Source organism: Bombina bombina, chromosome 7 (assembly GCF_027579735.1).
Source record: "Bombina bombina isolate aBomBom1 chromosome 7, aBomBom1.pri, whole genome shotgun sequence".
Taxonomy (NCBI): domain Eukaryota; kingdom Metazoa; phylum Chordata; class Amphibia; order Anura; family Bombinatoridae; genus Bombina; species Bombina bombina.
Window position 1 is genome coordinate 426,158,410 of NC_069505.1, and position 27,796 is coordinate 426,186,205.

At 41.2% G+C, this 27,796-nt stretch overlaps 1 protein-coding gene across 1 annotated transcript in view; it reads right to left on the reverse strand.

Moving 5' to 3' along the window:
* Nucleotides 1-27,796, reverse strand: part of LOC128666601 (galectin-1-like) — a 163,231-nt gene that overhangs the window by 102,308 nt on the left and 33,127 nt on the right. Inside the window, exon 2 of the mRNA XM_053721297.1 lies at nucleotides 11,581-11,710. Coding sequence (XP_053577272.1) covers nucleotides 11,581-11,623 — 43 coding nt within the window. The 5' untranslated portion in view covers nucleotides 11,624-11,710. The remainder of the gene's footprint in view (nucleotides 1-11,580; nucleotides 11,711-27,796) is intronic.

Here is a 27,796-nt window from a genome sequence, read left to right on the forward strand (position 1 = left end):
AATTTAGTGTTTTACGATGTGGGGGGCTGGCGGTTTAGGGGTTAATAGTTTTAGTTTAGTAGTAGCAATGTGGGGGCCGGTGGTTTAGGGGTTAATAGGTTGTTTATAGTAGTAGCGATGTGGGGCCCCCGGCATCTTAGGGGTTATTAGGTTTATTTAGTGTTGGCGATGTTGGGGGGGTCAGCGGTTTAGGAGCAAATATGTTTATTTAGTTTTGGCTATGTGGGTGGGTGGCGGATTAGCGGTTAATACGTTTAATATAGTATTTGCGATGCTGGGGATGGCGGTTTAGGGGTTAATAGTGTAGTTTATGGGTGTTAGTGTACTCTGTAACATTTTGTTATGAGTTTTGTGAAACATTTTTTTTTTGCAAAATCCATAACTACTGGTCTCAGATAGCGGAATGGATTGTGGCGGTATAAGCTATAACGCTAGCGTAATAGCCAGACCGCACAACCTGTAATACGGGCGCAATGAAAATCCTGCACTCAAAAACCATTTTTTGAGTGCCGAATGAAGAGTTGCATAAAGCAAGGCTAAAATGCTAGCGGTATAGCCGTACCGCACAACTTCTAATTTTGCTGAATAGGCGTAATGTTAGCTACAGATCAGTGCAGCAGGATACAGCATCAGCTAGTCAGGAAGAGTAAGAACTGTCAGTTACACATTACAGTTATAAGTTATATTACAGTTATACAGTTAATAAGTGTAATGTCGATGTCGGGCGGACATGATAAATCGGCCCTATATATGTGTATATCCATATGAGCGTGTGCAAATCTACAGGAGCCTCCTTGTTATGTAATCCAGTAAATAAAGTGCCCGTCTACATTCAGAAGTTGCCAGTGCATCATTCATATAAAAAGTTAATGTTCGCTATGTAAGGACAGCACAGTCTCCAAAAGCTGTTTGGGTCATTAAGAAAAGGATACGGCAGTTAGTGCTGTATGAGATCATAAACTGAGTGAATCTGAATTATTTATTTATACAAAACCTCTTATAGATCCTTCACCCTGCACTCAGGGGAATATTTACAAAAAAACCTGATCTAATTATACCTTATCATGTTATGCTAATACAAATGTACCCTAAGGGGTAGATTTATTATATGTCGGATGTCGGCATTTAACATTGCACAATCATTTCTGGTGAACTGCTTGTACAATGCAGCCCCTGTACATTTGCGGTTAATTGTCAGCTAGCCGGGGGTGTCAATCATGATTGCTGTCAAATAGTTTCCGACGAGCCGGAAACTATGGGGTAGATAGCAGCATTCACGGCTTGTTAAATCTACCCCCACGTATGAACGATAAACCCCATATCGCTCGCACACAACTCGTAATCTAGCACAAACATGATTTGATTGTTTGCAAACAGAAGTTTTGAAATTTTCCTTCAATTTTGAAACGTAAGGTCTTATGTCTCCCGCCCATGAAGGCGACTCTATCAGTCTGCAGCTGACAAACACATTTGGAGCAGAAGTGAAACATTTCTTGTAGTTTCCTAGCCAGAGTGGTGTGCGACATACAGCTCAGCGCTGACAGAGATGGATTCTTATAGGGTGCGCAGTATGTAGACAAAAGGGTGAGAGAAGTGGATTGACATCTAGGAAAAGATGAGAAGGAGAATGGGGACTGGAATAAACCGGAGAGGAAAATAGGAAAGAAATAGAGAATTATTAATGATAGCAGTTGCCAGGTGTTCAATATTTATAATATATGCTAAAAAAATTGAATTCTTAAAGGGACATTGTAGTTCAAATGTTTCTACTCTGGTCTCGTCTGAAGTCTGATGTGGGGCTACAGGGCACTGTGTCTAGTCTGAGGTCTAATGCGTGCATATACATGACAGGAGCTGCAGCGCTATGTGTCTAGTCTGAGGTCTAATGCGTGCATATACATGACAGGAGCTTCAGGGCTCTGTATCTAGTCTGAGGTCTAATGCATGCATATACATGACAGGAGCTGCAGGGCTATGTGTCTAGTCTGAGGTCTAATGCATGCATATACATGACAGGAGCTGCAGTGCAATGTGTCAAGTCTCAGGTTTTGATGCATGCATATAAATGACAGGAGCTGCAGAGCTATGGGTCTGGTCTGAGGTCTGATGTGTGCATATATGACAGGAGCTGCAGGGCTCTGTGTCTAGTCTGAGGTCTGATGCATGCATATATATGACAGGAGCTGCAGGGCTATGTGTCTAGTCTGAGGTCTGATATGTGCATATAAATGACAGAAGATTCAGAGCTCTGTGTCTAGTCGGAGGTCTGATACGTGCATATACTGTACATGACAGGAGCTGCAGGCCTCTGTGTATAGTCTGAGGTCCGATGCGTGCATATATATGACAGGATCTTCAGGGCTCTGTGTCTAGTCTAAAGGTCTGATGCGTGCATATATATGACAGGAGCTGCAGGGCTATGTGTCTAGTCTGAGGTTTGATATGTGCATATAAATGTCAGGAGCTGCAGGGCTATGGGTCTGGTCTGAAGTCTGATACGTGCATATACATGACAGGAGCTTCAGGGCTCTGTGTCTAGTCTGAGGTCTGATGCATGCATATAAATGACAGGAGCTGCAGGGCTATGTGTCTAGTCTGATGTCTGATGCGTGCATATACATGACAGGAGCTTGAGGCCTGTGTCTAGTCTGAGGTCTGATACGTGCATATACATGACAGGAGCTTCAGGGCTCTGTGTCTAGTCTGAGGTCTGATGCGTGCATATATATGACAGGAGCTGCAGGGCTCTGTGTCTAGCCTGAGGTCTGATACGTGTATATAAATGACAAGAGCTGCAGGGCACTGTGTCTAGTCTGAGGTCTGATGCATGCATATAAATGACAGGAGCTGCAGGGCTATGGGTCTGGCCTGAGGGCTGATGCGTGCATATAAATGACAGGAGCTGCAGGGCTATATGTCTAGTCTGAGGTCTGATACGTGCATAAAATGACAGGAGCTGCAGGGCTATGTGTCTAGTCTGAGGTCTGATGCGTGCATATACATGACAGGAGCTGCAGGGCACTGTGTCTAGTTTGAGGTCTGATGCATGCATATAAATGACAGGAGCTGCAGGGATATGGGTCTGGTCTGAGGTCTGATGCGTGCATATATATATGATAGGAGCTGCAGGGCTCTGTGTCTAGTCTGAGGTCTGATGCGTGCATATATATGACAGGAACTGCAGGGCTCTGTGTCTAGTCTGAGGTCTGATGCATGCATATACATGACAGGAGCTGCAGGGCTATGTGTCTAGTCTGAGGTCTGATGCGAGCATATACATGACAGGAGCTTCAGGGCTCTGTGTCTAGTTTGAGGTCTGATATGTGCATTTACATGACAGGAGCTTCAGGGCTCTATGTCTAGTCTGAGGTCTGATATGTGCATATAAATGACAGGAGCTGCAGGGCTATGGATCTGGTCTGAGGTCTGATGCATGCATATACATGACAGGAGCTGCAGTGCACTGTATCTAGTCTGAGGTCTGATGCATGCATATAAATGACAGGAGCTGCAGGGCTATGTGTCTAGTCTGATGTATTTGTATAAATGACAGGGGCTGCAGGGCTACAAGTCTGATTACGTCTGATGTATTTATATAAACGACAGGGGCTGCAGGGCTACAAGTCTGATCTTAAGTCTGATGTATGTGTATAAATGACAGGGGCTGCAGGGCACTGTATCTAGTCTGAGGTCTCATGTGGTCAAATAACTGCAGGCTGCAGGGCTATGGCTCTTATTTGAAGTATTTTGTTGGCATATAACTGACAAGGGTTACAGGTACAGGTATAATGTGAACATATAACTAATAGGACTGCAGAGTCTGAACTGAGATTTGATGTAAAGATATATCTCACAAGGGTTTGCAGGTATGTTTGTTCTGCTGTGGGCACATAATTGTCAGGGGCTTCAGGGCAGTAGGTCTGATCTGAGGTTTGATGTGGGCATATATAACTGCCATGTGCTGCATAGCCATGTGTCTGATCTGAGGTCTAAAGTAGAAATATAGCTGACGGGCTACATGGCTAGGAGTCTGATCTCTAGTGTTATGTAGGTGTATAGCTCACAGGTGCTGCAAGGCAGTGGGCCAGATCTGAAGTATGACATAGATATATAACTGAAAAGGTTTGCAAAACCATGAAGATGATAAAGGGTAAATCCTATGGAGGTGCGCACAGCTGGTAGCCAAGACCCGGCTCAAACTACAGTCTCAGGGATAGCAAAGTTCCTGAAATAGCCAGCAACCAATATTAACGGCAGCACTCTTGGAGATGAGTAGTTACAAATATCTGTAGAAGCAGAGAAAAGAGAGGCGCCTTATGGGACAGTATCGTAGTGCAGCGACAGAGACAGGAGACAGCACACACAACGAGTCAGGGTACTCACAAAAATGATGGCATAAACGTATGCCTCACTAGACAGGACGGAACCTTAGTCGCCCGCCAGACAGACCAATGGGAAGATGTATCCGGAACTCCAGGGTCCAATCCGCAGCTACAGGAGGTAGAGGCGTCAGAGGAACAAATCGTCCGTGATAGGACCAATTGCTATTAGCTCTTAGTGTGAGAGGCAGGTAACCGGACCAACCCAGAAGCAGTATAACAATGAGCGGGGATATCGTAAAAACAAATTTATTTAAAAACACTGTTAAAACATAGGATATATATGGAATAGAAACAGCAACGCGTTTCTCGACCTTCCGGTCATTTCATCAGGCTGATATTACATTTGATAATCCCGCTCTATTTAACATGGAAGTCGTCCAATCACAGACCGGTCTGTGTCCACACCCTTCATGGAGCCAATCATAAATTACGATTGACAACTGCAGTGCTGTACGGCTGAAGATTAATTATTTTGTAAGTATATAGTCACTAGCTATACATCTTCCCGGATACATCTTCCCATTGGTCTGTCTGGCGGGCGACTAAGGTTCCGTCCTGTCTAGTGAGGCATACGTTTATGCCATCATTTTTGTGAGTACCCTGACTCGTTGTGTGTGCTGTCTCCTGTCTCTGTCGCTGCACTACGATACTGTCCCATAAGGCGCCTCTCTTTTCTCTGCTTCTACAGATATTTGCAAAACCATGAGCCTGATTTGAGGTTTGATGTGCGCATATAACAGACACGGGCTCTAAAACGGTAGGTCTGATCTGAAATATGATGTGCACATCTAACAGAAAAGGGGTTTCACTGCCATGGGTCTGATCAGAGATCTGGTGTGGACATGCAACTGATAAGAGTTGTAGGACAATGGGCTGATCTGAGGTCTCATGTGGGCATACAACTTACAGGGGCTGCTGGGACAAGGGTTACTTTGATCTGAGGTCTAGTGTGGACATAAAACTGAGAGGGGCTACAGGGCTACTAGTATGATCTGATGTCTGATATGGGCATATAACAGAATAGAATTAAAGTGCCAAGTTTCAGATCTGAGGTCTGGTGTGAATATATAATTGACAGGGGCTGCAGGGCCATGGGTTTGATCTGAGGTCTGAACATGACCCTGGATCCTGGACTTCTTATATTTATGATTCCTGATCAGGTGCCATACATACATTTATCAGAGGCAGGTTGGATATAGGAGTGTACATGTAGCTTTGAGGAGAATAATACAGAAATTACAGTGCCTTATTACCTTGGATGCCTCTACTATCAAAAGATCTGCATTGAAGTTACTTATGCGAGTTTGTCTTCATCTGGATAGAGAAACTAAACTTTTACTAAGACTATTTAAAGCTGTTCCAAAAGTGTTTCACTATTCCTCTTGACGAAGTCTGGACGTTGCCAGACAAACGCATCGAGGTAATCAGTCACGTGTTCCGGTCCTGACGCACACACTTATGGCGGGGAAGTTTGACAGTGCACGCCATGGAACCTGCAGCCCTTGAAAACCATCAAGCCTTTTATTGACGCGGATCGGACGATCGCACAGGGACTTTGTATATGCCTATTTGTTACTTACTTCTAGTAAGTTTTTATTTTTACTTGCGCATTTTATCTTGTCAAAAAATTGATTACCCTTAGAGCGGGATGCGCTGTGTCTCTTTTGTCTTCTAATCCTGAACATGACCCTGTTTATCATTTGTCCCTGACCATACACTGGTTGTTCAGTATTTCTGTATAGGACAGCTGGCAGCCCTATGAAGAGTGAAAGTGTGCAGAGACCACACTAGTACGATTTAGGTTAAGAGGAAGAAAGCAGGAGATGGAAAATGAAAAGGGGGACACATGGAACGAAAATGAAGATCAGAAGCAACTAGATGCACAGAAGGGTGAACAAGGCAACATCTAAGATAATCATTTAGATAACAAAAACAGAGATTAAAGGGTCAGTCTTACAATAATGTTTATTGTTTAAAACGATAGATAATCCCTTTATTACCCATTCCCCAGCTTTGCATAACCATCACAGTTATATTTATATACTTTTTACCTCTGTGATTACCTTGTATCTAAGCCTCTGCAGACTGCCCCCTTATCTCTGTGATTTAGACAGACTTGCATTTTAGCCAATAAGTGCTGACTAGTGATGTCGTGAACATAAAAATTTGGGTTCACGAATGGCGAACGCGAACTTCCACAACTGTTCGCGAACCGGGCGAACCGCCATAGACTTCAATAGGCAGGCAAATTTTAAAACCCAAAGGGACTCTTTCTGGCCACAATAGTGATGGAAAAGTTGTTTCAAGGGGACTAACACCTGGACTGTGGCATGCTGGAGGGGGATCCATGGCAAAACTCCCATGGAAAATTACATAGTTGATGCAGAGTTTGGTTTTAATCCATAAAGGGCATAAATCACCTAACATTCCTAAATTGTTTGGAATAACATGCTTTAAAACATCAGGTATGATGTTGTATCGATCAGGTAGTGTAAGGGTTACACCCGCTTCACAGTGACAGACCAAACTCCCCGTTTAACGCACCGCAAACAACGGCAAACAGTCCATTTGCACAACCGCAAACTCCTCATTTGCACAAGGTTGGATACCAAGCTAGCCATGTCCCGTTCCTTGTCCTCACTGATGTCATTGAAGGTCTCTTCCTCCACCCAGCCACGTACAACACCAAGGGTCCCCGAAAAGTGACAACAAGCCCCCTGGGACGCCTGCTGTGTTTGGTCTTCCACCTCCTCAAAGCCACCTTCCTCCTCTGACTCCTCTTCTTCAGACTCCTCTCTCTGCATTGCCTCTGTCTGCGTTATTATAAGGTGGGTTAAGTAGTACTATTCCTATCAGTTTAATCCCTGTTACGTCCCCTATCAGGGGACGTGTATATGGCATCGATTTTAGGAACCGGGAGAAGGAAATAGATGCTTGGTCGGTCCTCCTACTTCAAATTTGGGGCACTGCGCATGCAATCTAATGTGCCACCAGATAGGAGTGGTGTGTTAAGTAGCTCTATTCCTATCAGTTTAATCCCTGTTACATCCCCTATCAGGGGACGTGTATATGGCATCGATTTTAGGAACCGGGAGATGGAAAAAGATGCTTGGTCGGTCCTCCTACTTCAAATTTGGGGCACTGCGCGTGCAATCTAATGTACCACCAGATATGAGTGGTGTGTTAAGTAGTTCTATTCTTATCAGTTTAATCCCTGTTACGTCCCCTATCAGGGGACGTGTATATGGCATCGATTTTAGTCAAAAAAGTGTTGTTTTTTTTAAATGTACACTACTGTTACACCAGATATGAGTTGCACTGGGGTGACACTGTGCCCTGGCAGGCACTGAAACGCACACGTGTGAAGGAAACTGACTACTATTATTTAACACAGTCAAAAAAGTGTTGTTTTTTTTAAATGTACACTACTGTTACACCAGATATGAGTTGCACTGGGGTGACACTGTGCCCTGGCAGGCAGGCATTGAAACGCACACGTGTGAAGGAAACTGACTGCTATTATTTAACACAGTCAAAAAAGTGTTGTTTTTTTTAAATGTACACTACTGTTACACCAGATATGAGTTGCACTGGGGTGACATTGTGCCCTGGCAGGCAGGCACTGAAACGCACACGTGTGAAGGAAACTGACTGCTATTATTTAACACAGTCAAAAAAGTGTTGTTTTTTTTAAATGTACACTACTGTTACACCAGATATGAGTTGCACTGGGGTGACACTGTGCCCTGGCAGGCAGGCATTGAAACGCACACGTGTGAAGGAAACTGACTGCTATTATTTAACACAGTCAAAAAAGTGTTGTTTTTTTTAAATGTACACTACTGTTACACCAGATATGAGTTGCACTGGGGTGACATTGTGCCCTGGCAGGCAGGCACTGAAACGCACACGTGTGAAGGAAACTTACTGCTATTATTTAACACAGTCAAAAAAGTGTTGTTTTTTTAAATGTACACTACTATTACACCAGTTATGAGTTGCACTGGGGTGACACTGTGCCCTGGCAGGCAGGCACTGAAACGCACACGTGTGAAGGAAACTGACTGCTATTATTTAACACAGTCAAAAAAGTGTTGTTTTTTTTAAATGTACACTACTGTTACACCAGATATGAGTTGCACTGGGGTGACACTGTGCCCTGGCAGGCAGGCACTGAAACGCACACGTGTGAAGGAATCTGACTGCTATTATTTAACACAATCAAAAAAGTGTTGTTTTTTTAAATGTACACTACTGTTACACCAGATATGAGTGGTGGCACTGGGCAAGTGGACACAGTATACGCTGTGAGCCTGACACACACGCTGGCAGGCAGGCAACTGCAATTAGATTACATAGGAAAAAAAGCAGACTGATGTTCTAGCCCTAAAAAGGGCTTTTTGGGGTGCTGTCCTTACAGCAGAGATCAGATGAGTCCTTCAGGACTGTAGTGGACACTGAATACACTAGCCTAGCTATCGATTTCCCTATTAAATCAGCAGCAGCTACACTGTCCCTCCTCTCACTAAGAATGCAGCTTCCGAGTAAATCTAAAATGGATGCTGTCCAGGAGGTAGGAGGGTCTGGGAGGGAGGGTCTGCTGCTGATTGGCTGGAATGTGTCTGCTGACTGTGAGGTACAGGGTCAAAGTTTTACTCAATGATGACGAATAGGGGGTGGATCGAACATCACATATGTTCACCCGCCGCGGCGAACGCAAACAAGCTATGTTCGCCGGGAACTATTCGCCGGCAAACTATTCGCGACATCACTACTCATAAATAACTTCACGGGAGTGAGCATGTTATCTATATGGCACACGTGAACTAGCAGTGTCTAGCTGTAAAAAACTGTCAAAATGCACAGAAATAAGATGCGGCCTCCAATGGCTTAGACATTAGCATATTAGCTACCTAGGTTTAGCTTTCAACAAAGAATACCAAGAGAACAAAGCAAATTTGAAGATAAAAGTCAATTGGAAAGTTGTTTAAAATTTCCCTATCTGAATCATGAAAGTTTAATTTTGAATAGACTGTCCCTTTAATGAGAACTGACATGAGCATTTGTTTAAGTGCTGTAACTGCAGTTTTATTAGACATTTTGAAGTGTTAATATGCTCTGTGATTTTGTTTGCGCTTTCCAGTATTACATATTTTAAGAACCTGTATTGAGAGAATATTGGTTGATATGCTTTAGAATAAAATCTGGGCTAGGTCCTATACCAGTCACTATACTAATGAGGTAGAGGTAAAACACATACATTCCAACCATGCCGAATATTGCGGGATTGCCACAGATTGCGAGGCCTGTCCACTGTCCCTTCCACAGCTTCTCCCATTACAGCAGAGGTCCCAGTTTCCAGGGACTGCCCAGCCATGACACTACCCAACTCCATCCAACCCTTACGACCAACCTTCTGACGGCACACCCACAGCCCTTCTCCACTTGCAGGAACTCCACAAACCAAACACCAGTGGGCCACCTCCCAGAAAGATGGTATGAAAACAGGGTTAGGTCATCAGTCAGGGCTTTAGAACTTGGATTCTTATTCTTTGGATATGGAGGATTACCTGGATCTCCCCATAGATTCTAATGGGCCCTCAGGAAGAGTTGCCACCCGCTAGTATTTTACTGCTACGGCCGGCATATTTTAGATTAATTTCAATATAGAAAATAATACAGAACTAGCATAAAAATAAAAGTCCTTTTAGAGTGAATCTTCTAAGTGTAAGAAAAACTAAAATAAACTATCTTTTAAAATCACTGTGAGCCATTATAGTTTCCAATGTGCTACATAATTATTTCAGCTAATTTATATAACTCAATCCTCAGATGAGGATAATCAGTGTCCTCTTGGCTGTTCATGAGCACTGGGCCTGAGGATGAGATTGTGGACCCCACAGAGAACCCCATGTTTAGCCCCTATAATATTAGATATTCTAGATCTTCTGAGTGGTCCTCACCAAATTCCTATAGGATTGTTGTACGAGGCCTCTAGAGGAGCAAACAACCTTAGGGCTAAGTACCACAGGTGTTCTTTCTCTAGGACTCGAGGGAGTCTATGACAACAGAGTTAATTTCTTGGTGGTCATTTGAATATCATTCATTGAAATGTCCCTCCTCAACCTCACTATTTTTAGTGAAGTGATATGAACATTATTCTTTTTTCCTCAGGGATTGACTGGTTAAGAATTTCCTCAGGGGTTGACTGGTTAAGAATTTCCTCAGGGGTTGACTGGTTAAGAATTTCCTCAGGGGTTGACTAGTTAAGAATTTCCTCAGGGGCTGACTGGTTAAGAATTTCCTCAGGGGTTGACTGGTTAAGAATTTCCTCAGGGGTTGACTAGTTAAGAATTTCCTCAGGGATTGACTGGTTAAGAATTTCCTCAGGGGTTGACTGGTTAAGAATTTCCTCAGGGGTTGACTAGTTAAGAATTTCCTCAGGGGTTAACTGGTTAAGAATTTCCTCTGGGTTAACTGGTTAAGAATTTCCTCAGGGGTTGACCATGCTCCTTCATTTTCTTTCTTTTTGTCATGTTTTTAGATAGTTGAGCTCTTGGTGATCTTTTTGATATCTTACTTATTTTACTGTCTTGCTCTTTACCTTGGCTCACTGTCTGGTGTGGTTGGTGACTGAGGCTTGTTTTGGTGAGCATTCTGCTAGAGTTGCTTCTGCATCTGGAGCCTTATTTGTCAGGCTGTAATCTGCAAGTGCTTGTGTCAGTCTTCAGCTACTACCTTTTCTCACTGTGATTAACCCCTGAAAAGGTATTAAATACAGTGAAATTCAGCTACAGTGTAGCATGCACTACTGTGAGCTAGCTGAGCACATCTGGTGAGCAGTCATATACAGTATGTGTAGCCACTAATTAGCAACTAGCTCCCAGTATTGAGTTGCTGCTCCCCAGCCTACCTAGGTATGCTTTTCAAAGAAAGATACCAAGAAAACAAAATACATTTGATAATAGAAGTCCATTTAAAATGACATGTTCTATCTATTCATTTTATATCCATTAAAATGTTTAATGGACTTAAAACTACAAAACTTGAAGTCTCCTGTTTTTCCATAAAAACTCAGATTATTATAACTTTGGTGACTAGATAAACCCTTTTCTTTCCTTTCTTAGCTCTCATGTTTGTTTTTATTGTCAGTTATTTGCATGTGTGTATTGTCTGATATTAGGTTTTGGTTCACGTTCTTTCTCTTTCAGTGTAAAATTCCTGGTGGGGATAATCGTCATGTGATGGTGATTTCCTGTTTCAGTTCATTCTTTTCCAGCTGTCTCCTGAATTACTTTATCTGGCATCAGGACATTCCTTGTCTATCTCTGCAAAGAAAAGAGACATTTTTTGTTATTATTTTTCCTCTTTTTGTTCTTTGCTGCTGTTTGGAAGATAGTAAATAATTGATGTAAAATATTAATCTTCCTGTCTTTAATAAAATCTTAAAGGGACAGTAAATACTTTGAGATTTTTTATTATCATTCTTATTTTATATGTTTTTATTTATTTGACAGTCCTCATTTTTTAAAGGGACTTTGAAACCCAATTTTTTCCCCTTTAGGATTCAGATAGAACATATAATTTTAAACAACTTTTCATTTTACTACTATTATCAAATGTACTTAGTTATTTTAATATCCTTTGTTGAAAAACATACCTAGCTAGGCCCAGGAGCTCATTCTTGTCATTGGCTTACCGGCGTATTCAGCTAGCTCCCAGTAGTGCATTGTTTCTCCTCCAACAAAGGATACCAAGAGAATGAAAGAGGTTACATTGATAATAGAAGTACATTGGAAAGTTGTATAAAGATGTATGTTCTTAATGAATCATGAAATAAATATTGGGGTGTCATACCCCTTTAACCCCCTAAAACAAGAGGCTACTTTTGGACCTCCAAAACAGGAAAACCAATGGTGAACAGGAGGATTATAAATAAACCCCTCGTGGACCTTCCTGGAAAAAAGATATAATCATAAACTCTCAGCACTAATGTATGTTAGCTACTAATAGCTAGCTTTCTCTGCATTCATGTGATGTCTAATCATAAACTCTCAGCGCTAATATATGTTAGCTACTAATAGCTAGCTGTCTCTGCATTCATGTGATGTCTAATCATAAACTCTCAGCGCTAATGTATGTTAGCTACTAATAGCTTTCTCTGCATTCATGTGATGTCTAATCATAAACTCTCAGTGCTAATGTATGTTAGCTACTAATAGCTAGCTTTCTCTGCATTCATGTGATGTCTAATCATAAACTCTCAGCGCTAATGTATGTTAGCTACTAATAACTAGCTGTCTCTGCATTCATGTGATGTCTAATCATAAACTCTCAGTGCTAATGTATGTTAGCTACTAATAGCTAGCTTTCTCTGCATTCATGTGATGTCTAATCATAAACTCTCAGCGCTAATGTATGTTAGCTACTAATAACTAGCTGTCTCTGCATTCATGTGATGTCTAATCATAAACTCTCAGCGCTAATGTATGTTAGCTACTAATAGCTTTCTCTGCATTCATGTGATGTCTAATCATAAACTCTCAGCGCTAATGTATGTTAGCTACTAATAGCTAGCTTTCTCTGCATTCATGTGATCTCTAATCATAAACTCTCAGCACTAATGTATGTTAGCTACTAATAGCTAGCTTTCTCTGCATTCATGTGATGTCTAATCATAAACTCTCAGCACTAATGTATGTTAGTTACTAATAGCTAGCTTTCTCTGCATTCATGTGATGTCTAATTATAAACTCTCAGCACTAATGTATGTTAGTTACTAATAGCTAGCTTTCTCTTCATTCATGTGATGTCTAATCATAAACTCTCAGCACTAATGTATGTTAGCTACTAATAGCTAGCGTTCTCTGCATTCATGTGATGTCTAATCATAAACTCTCAGTGCTAATGTATGTTAGCTACTAATAGCTAGCGTTCTCTGCATTCATGTGATGTCTAATCATAAACTCTCAGTGCTAATGTATGTTAGCTACTAATAGCTATCTCTCTCTGCATTCATGTGATGTCTAATCATAAACTCTAAGCACTAATGTATGTTAGCTACTAATAGCTAGCTTTCTCTGCATTCATGTGATGTCTAATCATAAACTATCAGTACTAATGTATGTTAGCTACTAATAGCTAGCTTTCTCTGCATTCATGTGATGTCTAATCATAAACTCTCAGTGCTAATGTATGTTAGCTACTAATAGCTAGCTTTCTCTGCATTCATGTGATGTCTAATCATAAACTCTCAGTGCTAATGTATGTTAGCTACTAATAGCTAGCTTTCTCTGCATTCATGTGATGTCTAATCATAAACTCTTAGCACTAATGTATGTTAGCTACTAATAGCTAGCGTTCTCTGCATTCATGTGATGTCTAATCATAAATTCTCAGTGCTAATGTATGTTAGCTACTAATAGCTAGCTTTCTCTGCATTCATGTGATGTCTAATCATAAACTCTCAGCGCTAATGTATGTGAGCTACTAATAGCTAGCGTTCTCTGCATTCATGTGATGTCTAATCATAAACTCTCAGCACTAATGTATGTTAGCTACTAATAGCTAGCTGTCTCTGCATTCATGTGATGTCTAATCATAAACTCTCAGCGCTAATGTATGTTAGCTACTAATAGCTAGCTTTCTCTGCATTCATGTGATGTCTAATCATAAACTCTCAGCACTAATGTATGTTAGCTACTAATAGCTAGCTTTCTCTGTATTCATGTGATATCTAATCATAAACTCTCAGCGCTAATGTTTGTTAGTTACTAATAGCTAGATGTCTCTGCATTCATGTGATGTCTAATCATAATTTCTCAGCACTAATGTATGTTTGCTACCAATAGCTAGCTTTCTCTGAATTCATGTGATGTCTAATCATAAACTCTCAGTGCTAATGTATGTTAGTTACTAATAGCTAGCTTTCTCTGCATTCATGTGATGTCTAATCATAAACTCTCAACACTAATGTATGTTAGCTACTAATAGCTAGCTTTCTCTGCATTCATGTGATGTCTAATCATAAACTCTCAGTGCTAATGTATGTTAGCTACTAATAGCTGTCTCTGCATTCATGTGATGTCTAATCATAACTCTCAGTGCTAATGTATGTTAGCTACTAATAGCTAGCTTTCTCTGCATTCATGTGATGTCTAATCATAAACTCTCAGTGCTAATGTATGTTAGCTACTAATAGCTAGCTTTCTCTGCATTCATGTGATGTCTAATCATAAACTCTCAGCACTAATGTATGTTAGCTACTAATAGCTTGCTTTCTCTGCATTCATGTGATGTTTAATCATAAACTCTCAGCACTAATGTATGTTAGTTACTAATAGCTAGCTTTCTCTGCATTCATGTGATGTCTAATCATAAACTCTCAGCACTAATGTATGTTAGTTACTAATAGCTAGCTTTCTCTTCATTCATGTGATGTCTAATCATAAACTCTCAGCACTAATGTATGTTAGCTACTAATAGCTAGCGTTCTCTGCATTCATGTGATGTCTAATCATAAACTCTCAGTGCTAATGTATGTTAGCTACTAATAACTAGCGTTCTCTGCATTCATGTGGTCTAATCATAAACTCTCAGCACTAATGTATGTTAGCTACTAATAGCTAGCTTTCTCTGCATTCATGTGATGTCTAATCATAAACTCTCAGTGCTAATGTATGTTAGCTACTAATAGCTAGCGTTCTCTGCATTCATGTGATGTCTAATCATAAACTCTCAGCGCTAATGTATGTTAGCTACTAATAGCTAGCTTTCTCTGCATTCATGTGATGTCTAATCATAAACTCTCAGCACTAATGTATGTTAGCTACTAATAGCTAGCGTTCTCTGCATTCATGGGATGTCTAATCATAAACTCTCAGCGCTAATGTATGTTAGTTACTAATAGCTAGCTGTCTCTGCATTCATGTGATGTCTAATCATAAACTCTCAGCACTAATGTATGTTAGCTACTAATAGCTAGCTTTCTCTGCATTCATGTGATGTCTAATCATAAACTCTCAGCGCTAATGTATGTTAGCTACTAATAGCTAGCTTTCTCTGCATTCATGTGATGTCTAATTATAAACTCTCAGCACTAATGTATGTTAGCTACTAATAGCTAGCTTTCTCTGTATTCATGTGATATCTAATCATAAACTCTCAGCGCTAATGTTTGTTAGTTACTAATAGCTAGATGTCTCTGCATTCATGTGATGTCTAATCATATTTTCTCAGCACTAATGTATGTTAGCTACCAATAGCTAGCTTTCTCTGAAGTCATGTGATGTCTAATCATAAACTCTCAGTGCTAATGTATGTTAGTTACTAATAGCTAGCTTTCTCTGCATTCATGTGATGTCTAATCATAAACTCTCAGCACTAATGTATGTTAGCTACTAATAGCTAGCTTTCTCTGCATTCATGTGATGTCTAATCATAAACTTTCAGTGCTAATGTATGTTAGCTACTAATAGCTGTCTCTACATTCATGTGATGTCTAATCAAAAACTCTGAGCACTAATGTATATTAGCTACTAATAGCTAGCTTTCTCTGCATTCATGTGATGTCTAATCATAAACTCTCAGTGCTAATGTATGTTAGCTACTAATAGCTAGCGTTCTCTGCATTCATGTGATGTCTAATCATAAACTCTCAGCGCTAATGTATGTTAGCTACTAATAGCTAGCGTTCTCTGCATTCATGTGATTTCTAATCATAAACTCTCAGTGCTAATGTATGTTAGCTACTAATAGCTAGCTTTCTCTGCATTCATGTGATGTCTAATCATAAACTCTCAGCACTAATGTATGTTAGCTACTTATAGCTAGCGTTCTCTGCATTCATGTGATGTCTAATCATAAACTCTCAGCGCTAATGTATGTTAGTTACTAATAGCTAGCTGTCTCTGCATTCATGTGATGTCTAATCATAAACTCTCAGCACTAATGTATGTTAGCTACTAATAGCTAGCTTTCTCTGCATTCATGTGATGTCTTATCAGAAACTCTCAGTGCTAATGTATGTTAGTTACTAATAGCTAGCTTTCTCTGCATTCATGTGATGTCTAATCATAAAATCTCAGCACTAATGTATGTTAGCTACTAATAGCTAGCGTTCTCTGTATTCATGTGATGTCTAATCATAAACTCTCAGCCCTAATGTATGTTAGCTACTAATAGCTAACTTTCTCTGCATTCCAGGCCCGGACTGGCCATAGGGCATACCGGGCAAAAGCCTGGTGGGCCTCTGGTTATCTTAGCCCCGCCCACTATTTTTGTGTGTATACCAAGTGAAAATGTTTATACTACTACTATAGTCTTAAATGTTAATGTGCTAGTGTGGCTGCCCGGGCTGAATATTATGCACTGTAAACGGCCGCACCGCCTTATAAGGACAGCACGGCCGTGAGTGAGCAGGCAGGGGACAGACAATCACACAGACTACTTGCATACAGTGGCCGTGAGACTGAGAGCATCTACTTGCAAGTTTGTCTCACGTTCGCTGTATGCACTTGAGGACATGCTACTACCTACCGGCTGAGCCAAGGGTGGGAGGAGCAGCAGGGGCCCATGAGATCTATAATGGCCTGGTAACGGTTTGGGGAAACTGAAAAGTGACATGTTGTGTCATGTGGTGTCCCGCTCCCCCCATCACTTATTCACAGTGTAGCGCGCCACGCATGCAGCAGCAGAAGAGAAGAGGGCGAGGCCCGGGAGCCAGCCTGCAGTCACCAAGTTAGTAAGTCTTGAGTTAACTTTAATTATTGATATAGCGGCGGCCAGCAGAGGCAGAACTACTAGAGCGGTGGGGCTCTGGGGGCCAACAAGCAGATCATCAGCAGGCTGCTGTTTGTATATGTCCGGCAGACCTAGCATTATATCACACAAGTAAAGACTGGATAGGCTAATGCAGGCTGTACATTACGTATTTATTTTAAATTGTCAGCCTGCCTGGGTGTTAGATGATTTGTAAGCAGCATTGCAGAACAGAGGAAAGGAGGCAGTGACACTGTGCCAAGGTCCGTCTGAGTCCAGTTTCACTTTCCTGCAGTCAGTGACTTCCTTCCCTCCCAGGCTCCCAGTGCACTCTGCGCAGTGTTACTTTTTAGAATTTGTAGCTGTGTGTCTGTTTTTTATGAGCTGTCACTGAGCTCAGCTCTCTCTGTCCGTGGTGTTGTGGGGGAGTGGCATCTTCGCTCAGCGCAGAGACAGAGGCATCCAAGTAAGAGCCGAGGGAGAAAGAAGAAGGGAAGCCCAGCCTTGTGGAATGTCATTATATCTAGGCTGTGAATGAGCCATACGTTTCTTGTTTCAAGTTTTTTTTTTTTTTTAAGCTTTTTGAACAAGTTGTTTGAGCACATTCATTGTCAAAGAGGGCTGCCTGCAGTGCACCGTCTAGCAGATATGCAGCCCTCTCTGACAGTCAAGGGGCTTAAGCTGTTTGTTTAATAAGTATATATATTTCTCTTGTAAGATGTATCGAGTCCACGGATTCATCCATACTTGTGGGATATTCTCCTTCCTTACAGGAAGTGGTAAAGAGAGCACCCACAGCAGAGCGGTCTATATAGCTCCTCCCTTAGCTCCACCCCCCAGTTATTCTCTTTGCCTACTCTAAGTACTAGGAAGGGTAAAGTGAGTGTGGTGACAAAAATGTTAGTTTTTATTTTCTCACGCAAAAGTTTATTTTAAATGGTACCGGTGTGTACTATTTACTCTCTGGCAGAAAAGGGATGAAGATTTCTGCAAGTAGGATGATGATCTTAGCACTTTGTAACTAAGATCCACTGCTGTTCTCACAAGGACTGAGGAGTACAGGAAAACTTCAGTTGGGGGAACGGTTTGCATGCTAAGCTGCATTGAGGTATGTTCAGTCAATTTTTTTCTAGACAGACTGTGATAATTCTAGAAAAGGCTGGCAATATCCCCATGAGGGAAGGGTAAGCTGTATTCACACACTTAGTAGGAATCCCAGCTTGCATAAAGGGCTCGTTTGTTACTGGTGACACTTATAGGAAAAAACGTTTTTTTATTGAAAGCTTAACGTTTTTTGAGGGACTTTAAGGGGTCTTTGTGGCTTATTTAAGGGTTATTAATCCACATGGCTAGTTTAGAAACACTTTGGTGTGTTTCTTTTAGGCCCCACTAACATCGAGTGAGGTGGGAGGGGCCTATTTTTGCACCTCAGTTACGCAGTTTCTTTTACTCTGAAGACATCCATCTTCTTCTCCAGAGGGTTCTGCTGTGTTTGAGGGCCTAAAATAAGTTTTTTCCCCATAAATCTATCCTAAAGGGCAGGTAGGTGCCACAGCAGAGCTATGGCAAGGTGCTGAACGTTTTTATACCGTTTTTTGACGTTTTGTCAATCCGGTTTTTACATTAAGGGGTTAATCGTTTATTTGTCTGGCTGTGCAAACTTACTAAGGCTTTATGATACTACTGTAAAAATTTCGTAAAGTTTACTGCTTTTTTACACTGTTTTGCAGAGTTTGTGCATCTTTTTTTCTCTTAAAGGCACAGTACCGTTTTTTTCTAAGTATTATTTACTTTGAATAAAGTGTTTTCCAAGCTTGCTTGTTTCATTACTAGCCTGTTTAACATGTCTGACACCAAGGAAAATCCTTGTTCAATGTGTTTAGAAGCCATTGTGGAACCCCCTCTTACAATGTGTCCCACTTGCACTGATATGTCTATAAATTATAAAGAGCATATTTTAGCACTTAAAAATATAGCAATAGATGATTCTCAGACAGAAGGAAATGAGGGTTTGCCATCTAGCTCTCCCTAAGTGTCACAACCAGTAACGCCCGCACAAGTGACGCCAAGTACCTCTAGTGCGTCGACTTCATTTACTTTACAAGACATGGCCACAGTTATGAATACGACCCTCACAGAGGTTTTATCTAAACTGCCTGGTTTACAAAGAAAGCGTGACAGCTCTGGGTTAAGAACAAATGCTAAGCCTTCTGACGCTTTAGTAGTCGTATCTGATATACCCTCACAATGTTCTGAAGTAGGGGTAAGGGATTTGCTTTCTGAGGGAGAGATTTCTGATTCAGGAAATACGCTCCCTCAGACAGATTCTGATATGACGGCCTTTAAATTTAAGCTTGAACACCTCCTCTTGTTGCTCAGGGAGGTATTAGCGACTCTGGATGATTGTGACCCTATAGTGGTCCCAGAGAAATTGTGTAAAATGGACAAATACTTAGAGGTTCCTGTTTACACTGATGTTTTTCCAGTCCCTAAGAGGATTGCGAGTATTGTTACTAAGGAGTGGGATAGACCAGGTATACCGTTCGCTCCCCCTCCTGTTTTTTAAGAAAATGTTTCCCATATCTGACACCATGCGGGACTCGTGGCAGATGGCTCCTAAGGTAGAGGGAGCTATTTCTACTCTCGCTAAGCGTACAACTATACCTATAGAAGACAGTTGTGCTTTCAAAGATCCTATGGATAAAAAATTAGAGGTTCTCCTGAAGAAAATTTTTGTTCATCAAGGTTTTCTTCTCCAACCTATTGCGTGCATTGTTCCTGTAACTACTGCACCTGCTTTCTGGTTCGAGGCTCTAGAAGAGGCTCTTCAGATGGAGACTCCATTAGAGGATATTATGGATAGAATTAAGGCCCTTAAGTTGGCTAATTCTTTCATTACAGATGCCGCTTTCCAACTGGCTAAATTAGTGGCAAAGAATTCAGGTTTTGCCATTTTAGCACGCAGGGCGTTATGGCTTAATTCCTGGTCTGCTGATGTGTCATCAAAATCTAAACTTTTGAACATCCCTTTCAAAGGAAAGACCCTATTCGGGCCTGAACTGAAAGAGATTATTTCAGACATCACTGGTGGGAAAGGCCATGCCCTCCCTCAGGATAAAACAAAAATGAGGACCAAACAAAATAATTCTCGTTCCTTTCGGAACTTCAAGGGTGGTCCCGCTTCAGCTTCCCCTGCTGCAAAGCAAGAGGGGAATTTTGCCCAATCCAAGTCAGTCTGGAGACCTAACCAGGCTTGGAACAAGGGTAAACAGGCCAAAAAGCCTGCTGCTGCCTCCAAGACAGCATGAAGGGGTAGCCCCCGATCCGGGACCAGATCTAGTAGGGGGCAGACTCTCTCTCTTTGCTCAGGCTTGGGCAAGAGATGTTCACGATTCCTGAGCTTTAGAAATTTAGGGATATCTTCTGGACTTCAAAGACTCCCCCCCCCCAAGGGGGAGATTTCACATTTCTCAATTGTCTGCAAACCACTGTGTAGAAGACCTACATACCATGGGAGTGATCCGCCCAGTTCCAAAAGCGGAACAAGGGCTAGGTTTTTACTCAAACCTGTTTGTGGTTCCCAAAAACGAGGGAACCTTCAGACCAATCTTGAATCTCAAAATTCTAAACAAATTCCTCAGATTCACCTTTCTGGACAGGCATGACCAGTTTGTGGCCCTTCCCTTCGGGTTGGCCACAGCTCCCAGAATTTTCACAAAGGTGCTAGGGTCCCTTTTGGCGGTTCTAAGACCGCGGGGCATAGCAGTGGCGCCTTATCTAGACGACATCTTAATTCAGGCGTCTACTTTCTAGCTAACAAAGTCTCACATGGACATTGTGTTGGCTTTTCTGAGATCTCACGGGTGGAAGGTGAACATAAAAAAGAGTTCTCTCTTCCCTCTCACAAGAGTTTCCTTCCTAGGGACTCTGATAGACTCGGTAGAAATTAAAATATTTCTGACAGAGGTCAGAAAGTCAAAACTCTTAACCACTTGCCGAGCTCTTCATTCCATTCCTCGGCCATCAGTGGCTCAGTGTATGGAGGTAATCGGACTCATGGTAGCGGCAATGGACATAGTTCCTTTTGCCCGTCTACACCTCAGACCACTGCAACTATGCATGCTCAAACAGTGGAATGGGGATTATGCAGATTTATCTCCTCAAATCCATCAGGAGACCAGAGATTCTCTTCTCTGGTGGTTGTCTCAGGACCACCTGACTCAGGGAATGTGTTTCCGCAGACCAGAGTGGGTCATAGTTACGACAGATGCCAGCCTGCTAGGCTGGGGTGCAGTCTGGAATTCCCTGAAAGCACAGGGCTTATGGTCTCCCGATAAACATTCTAGAACTGAGAGCGATATTCAATGCACTTCAGGCGTGGCCTCAGCTAGCTGCAGCCAAATTCATCAGATTTCAGTCGGACAACATCACGACTGTAGCTTATATCAATCATCAAGGAGGAACACAGAGTTCTCTAGCGATGATGGAGGTAACCAAAATAATCTGATGGGCGGAGACTCACTCTTGCCATCTTTCAGCAATCCATATCCCTAGGGTAGAGAACTGGGAGGCGGATTTCCTAAGTCGTCAGACTTTTCATCCGGGGGAGTGGGAGCTCCATCCGGAGGTATTTGCTCAGCTGACTCAGCTATGAAGCACACCAGAATTGGATCTGATGGCGTACCGTCAGAATGCCAAGCTTCCTTGTTACAGGTCCAGGTCCCGGGATCCCCAGGCGGTACTGATAGATGCTGTAGCAGTGCCCTGGTCCTTCAATCTTGCCTATGTATTTCCACCGTTTCCTCTCCTCCCACGTCTGGTTGCCAGAATCAAGCAGGAGAGAGCTTTGATGATTCTGATAGCACCTGCGTGGCCACACAGGACTTGGTATGTAGACCTAGTGGACATGTCATCTGTTCCACCGGGGACTCTGCCAATGAGACAGGACCTTCTAATCAAAGGTCCATTCAAGCAACCAAATCTAATTTCTCTGCGTCTGACTACTTGGAGATTGAACGCCTGATTCTATCAAAGCGTGGTTTCTCTGAGTCGGTCATTGATACCCTGATTTAAGCTAGAAAGCCTGTCACCAGGAAAATCTATCATAAGATTTGGCGCAAATATCTTTATTGGTGTGAATCCATGGGTTACTCATGGAGTAAGATTAGGATTCCTAGAATTTTGTCTTTTCTCCAAGAAGGAGTGGAGAAGGGATTATCAGCTAGTTCCTTAAAAGGACAGATATCTGCTTTGTCTATTCTTTTACACAAATGTCTGGCAGATGTCCCAGACATTCAAGCGTTTAGTCAGGCTTTAGTCAGGATCAAGCCTGTATTTAAACCCGTTGCTCCGCCATGGAGCCTAAACTTAGTTCTTAAAGTTCTTCAAGGGGTTCCGTTTGAACCTATGCATTCCATAGATATTAAACTTCTATCTTGGAAAGTTTTGTTTTTAGTAGCTATCTCTTTGGCTCGAAGAGTTTCTGTGTTATCTGCTTTACAGTGTGACTCACCTTACCTCGTTTTCCATACAGATAAGCTGGTTATGCGTACCAAACCTGGATTCCTTCATTATGTTGTTTCTAATAGGAATATCAATCAGGAAATTGTTGTTCCTTCACTGTGTCCTAATCCTTCATCAAAGAAGGAACGTCTGTTACACAATCTTGATGTGGCTCGTGCTTTAAAGTTCTACTTACAAGCAACTAAAGATTTCCGTCAAACATCTTCATTGTTTGTTGTTTATTCTGGAAAGCAGAGAGGTCAAAAGGCTACGGCTACCTCTCTTTCTTTTTGGCTGAAAAGCATCATCCATTTGGCTTATGAGACTGCTGGCCAGCAGCCTCCTGAAAGAATTACTGCTCATTCTACTAGAGCAGTGGCTTCCACATGGGCTTTTAAAAATGAGGCCTCTGTTGAACAGATTTGTAAGGCGGCGACTTTGTCTTCGCTTCATTCTTTTTCCAAATTCGATATTTTTGCTTCTTCGGAGGCTATTTTTGGGAGAAAGGTTCTGCAAGCAGTGGTGCCTTCCGTTTAAGGTCCCTGTCTTGTCCCTCCCTTCATCCATGTCCTAAAGCTTTGGTATTGGTATCCCACAAGTATGGATGAATCCGTGGACTCGATACATCTTACAAGAGAAAACATAATTTATGCTTACCTGATAAATTTCTTTCTCTTGTGATGTATCGAGTCCACGGCCCGCCCTGTTTATTTAAGACAGGTAGTATATTTTTATTTAAAAAACTTCAGTCACCTCTGCACCCTATAGTTTCTCCTTTTTCTTCCTAGCCTTCGGTCGAATGACTGGGGGGTGTGGGGGGGGGGTGGAGCTAAGGGAGGAGCTATATAGACAGCTCTGCTGTGGGTGCTCTCTTTGCCACTTCCTGTAAGAAAGGAGAATATCCCACAAGTATGGATGAATCCGTGGACTCGATACATCACAAGAGAAAGAAATTTATCAGGTAAGCATAAATTCTGTTTTTTTTACTGTTAAGTCTCTGTCAATAAAATCGTAATGTTCATAATATCAGAATTTTGCAGTTAAAATGATGTACAATATATTTTTCATAGACTGCTGTGTGTATACAGTATATATGTATATATATATATATATATATATATATATACTGTATATATAAATACACACATACAATTTATTTTTATATAATTTATTGCTCTTAATCACTGTTAATGTTAAAATAATTAGCCTTTTTTTCCACCTCAGTCCTTATCCCCACCCTCTGAAAGTCTTGCACAAAGTAAGTTTGTTATGCAAGCCAGCATGTAATAAGTATGTAATTAACTTTAATAGCATAGGTCATATTGTACACTCTACAAAAAAAATGTATTAATAAATGTGGGCAATATTTGTACTTCATTTAATATTTTATATTAAATAATAATATAATATAATTATTATTATTATTTAAAATCTATATTAGTGTGTGTATGTGTAGTGTGTGCGTGAACATGAGTGTGTGCATGTGTGGTGTGTGCGTGCATGTGAGTGGGGGTATGTGTGGTGGGCGCATGCATGTAAAAGGGTGTATGTGTGGTGAGTGTGTGTATGTTTGTTGTGTGCGTGCATGTAGGTGGGTCTATGTATGGCATGCGGGATATGAGTGGGTGTATATGGGCTATTAAATAAAAAAATGGGGGGGGGAGAGTGGGCTGCTTTGCCTTAAAATGCTACTAATAGCTGTCTCTGCATTCATGTGATGTCTAATTATAAACTCTCAGCACTAATGTATGTTAGCTACTAATAGCTAGCTTTCTCTGCATTCATGTGATGTCTAATCATAAACTCTCAGTGCTAATGTATGTTAGCTACTAATAGCTAACTTTCTCTGCATTCATGAACCCACGGAGTAAAAAGTAAACAGTCTCTCTCAGTCTCTCTCTCTCAGTCTCTCTCTCTCTCTCTCTCTCAGTCTCAGTCTCTCTCTCTCTCAGTCTCTCTCTCTCTCTCTCTCTCTCTCTCTCAGTCTCTCTCTCTCTCAGTCTCTCTCTCTCTCTCTCTCTCTCTCTCAGTCTCTCTCTCTCTCTCTCTCTCTCTCTCTCAGTCTCTCTCTCTCAGTCTCTCTCTCTCTCAGTCTCTCTCTCTCTCTCTCAGTCTCTCTCTCTCTCTCTCTCTCTCTGTCTCTCTCTCTCTCTCTCTCTCTCTCTCAGTCTCTCGCTCTCTCTCTCTCTGATATGAAAAAACAAACAAAAAACATTTTACACACTGACCCAAAAACATATTAAGGGGAAAAAAGGCCTAAAACCTTGGGGGGGGGGGGGGGGGGTTCAGCAGAATTTTGAGTGCCTAGGGTAGCACAGAACCTAAATACGCCACTGTCAGAGTGGCATTGATAGTTAAACATGGGAACTCGTTAACTTTGGTAATTAAACACTGACACCTAGATTACGGGTTTTGAACGCTATAGGGAAAGTAACGAACAAAGTGGCGTTATTTAATTCCCTATAGCGCTGCAATTACAAGTTTGGAAAAACACGGCTTACGCGGGCAATATGGAGATTTTAAACTCTATACCACTCCCAAAACAAGCGCTGTTTTTACTTGCTCCTGCACGCTTTCCCCACAGACATCAATGGGGTGAGCCGACAAAAAAAAGTGATTGCGGAAACAAAAGCTCCGTAACGCAGCCCCATTGATGTCTGTGGGGAAAAAGAAAAGACAGTTTAAATCTAACACCCTCACATAAACCCCGAGTCTAAACACCCCTAATCTGCTGCCCCCGACATCACTGACACCTGTCTACAGTTATTAACCCCTAATCCGCCACTCCTGATATCGCTGCCACTATACTAAAGTTATTAACCCCTATTCCGCCACTCCCGATATCGCTGACACCTAAATAAAGCTATTAACCCCTAAACCTGTGGCCTCCCACATCACTACCACTAAATAAAACTATTAACCCCTAAACCGCCAGCCACCCACATCGCAACAACCTAAATTAAACTATTAACTCCTAAACCTAACGTAACCCTAACCCAACACCCCATAACTTTAACATAATTAAAATAGACCTAAATTAAGTTACAATTATTAACTAAATAAATAGTATGCCTATTTAAAACTAAATACAAAGTAACTTACCTGTAAAATAAACCCTAAGCTAGCTACAATAAAACTAATAGTTACATTGTAGCTAGTTTAGGATTTATTTTTATTTCACAGGTAAGTTTGTATTTATTATAACTAGGTAGACTAGTTAGTAAATAGTTATTAACTATTTATAACTACCTAGTTAAAATAAATACAAACTTACCTGTGAAATAAAACCTAACCTGCCTTACACTAAAAACTAACATTACAAAAAATAAAAAAGGAAATAATCCAAAAAAATAAAGGATTATTCCTATTCTAATACCCTTTAAAAAAAAAAAAAAAAAAATAAAAAAAAATAAAAAGCCTAATCTAAAATAAACTACCAGAGCCTTTTGTAGGGCATTGCCTTAAAGATAGCAGCTCCCTCCACAAAACATTTTTTTTTCTCATGAGGTGACGTTTCCACCTCTTAACCATTAGCCTTGCTAGCCAGTAAAATATACATGCCAGGCTAACCCTGCTACATATCTGTGGCTGATTGGGTTTAACTGATAACTGCAAAACAGAGTCCTTTATGGTAACTTCATGACAGTGACTAGCCTGGTTGTCTGATGGCTAAAGTCAGATCGGCTCCAGCAAAAAAGAAAATGGTGGCTGGAGTTTGACTATTGCTAAAAAACTGCAGTAAAAAGGATGTTACGTAAAGATTTGTCTGCTCTGTTATTCTACGGCAGCACAGCAGAGATGTCTTGTAATTACACTGTGCACTGTCCCTTTAAGAGTTTATCAAGAATATTAATCACTATCCCAGGCCAAAATGTTTCAGCCCCTGTAAAGCAATAAGGGCTAGATTACAAGTGGAGCGCTAATACAGACTCCCGCTCGATCGCTAATTGCGCTACAAGTAAGCTTTTTTCGCTCATCGGGTTGAGCTTGTATTTGGGTAGATTACGAGTTTTGCGATAAACAGGGTACAAAACTAACGCCAAAAAAGTTGCATTATTTCACTCTCCATAGCGCTGCCATTACGAGTTACTGAAAAGCCTCCTTGTGCGTGCGATATGGTGGCGTTAAGCTCCATACCGCACAAAATCCAAGGGCTGCTATGACGTGCTTGTGCACGCTTTCCCCCATAGACATCAATGAGGAGAGAGTGTTAGAAAAAAACTAACACCTGAAGTGCGGAATGAAAAATCTCCGTAACGCAACCCCTAATTGATGTCTATGGGGGAAAAAAAGTTATGTTTAAAGCTAACACCCTAACATAAACCCCAAGTCTAAACACCCCTAATCCGCCGCCCCCAACATAGCTGACATCTAAATAAAGTTATTAACCACTAATCTGCTGCTCCCGACATCGCTGACACTAATAAAAGCTATTAAACCCTAATCCGCCACTCCCCGACATCGCCGCCACTAAATAAACCTATTAACCCCTAAACTTCCGGCCTCTTACATCGACACCACTAAATAAACCTATTAACCCCTAAACCTCCAGCCCCCCACATCGCCGCTACTAAATAAACATATTAACCCCTAAACCGCCAGCCCCCCAACATTGCAAAACACTAAATTAAACTATTAACCCCTAAACCTAACACCCCCTTACTTAAAATTAAAATTACAATATTATTATTATTATTATTATCGGTTATTTGTGGAGCGCCAACAGATTCCGCAGCGCTATAAACAAATGCGGAGTACAACAAAACAATTATAGGGATCAAATGGGTAGAGGGCACTGACAAGAGTTGCACTGTTGTAGTCAGCTCTTAAGAAGGTGATCTACAAACAGCTGGACTCTTAGGCTTACATGCTAAGGGGGTTCAGGGGATAGCAATGGAGGAGAGGAACTGGTATAAAGAAAGGTTAGCGGAGGTTGTATGCATCCCTGAACACAATATAACTATATTTAAATAAATAAAAACTTACCTGTGAAATAAAAAAACCTAAGTTTAAACTATAAATAAACCTAACATACTATTCTAATAAAATAAAAATAAAATACCAATTAAAAAATCTAAATTACAAATTTTAAAAAACCTACTACAAAAAAAATCAAAAAAATCTAAAATTACAAAAAATAATAAACACTAAAT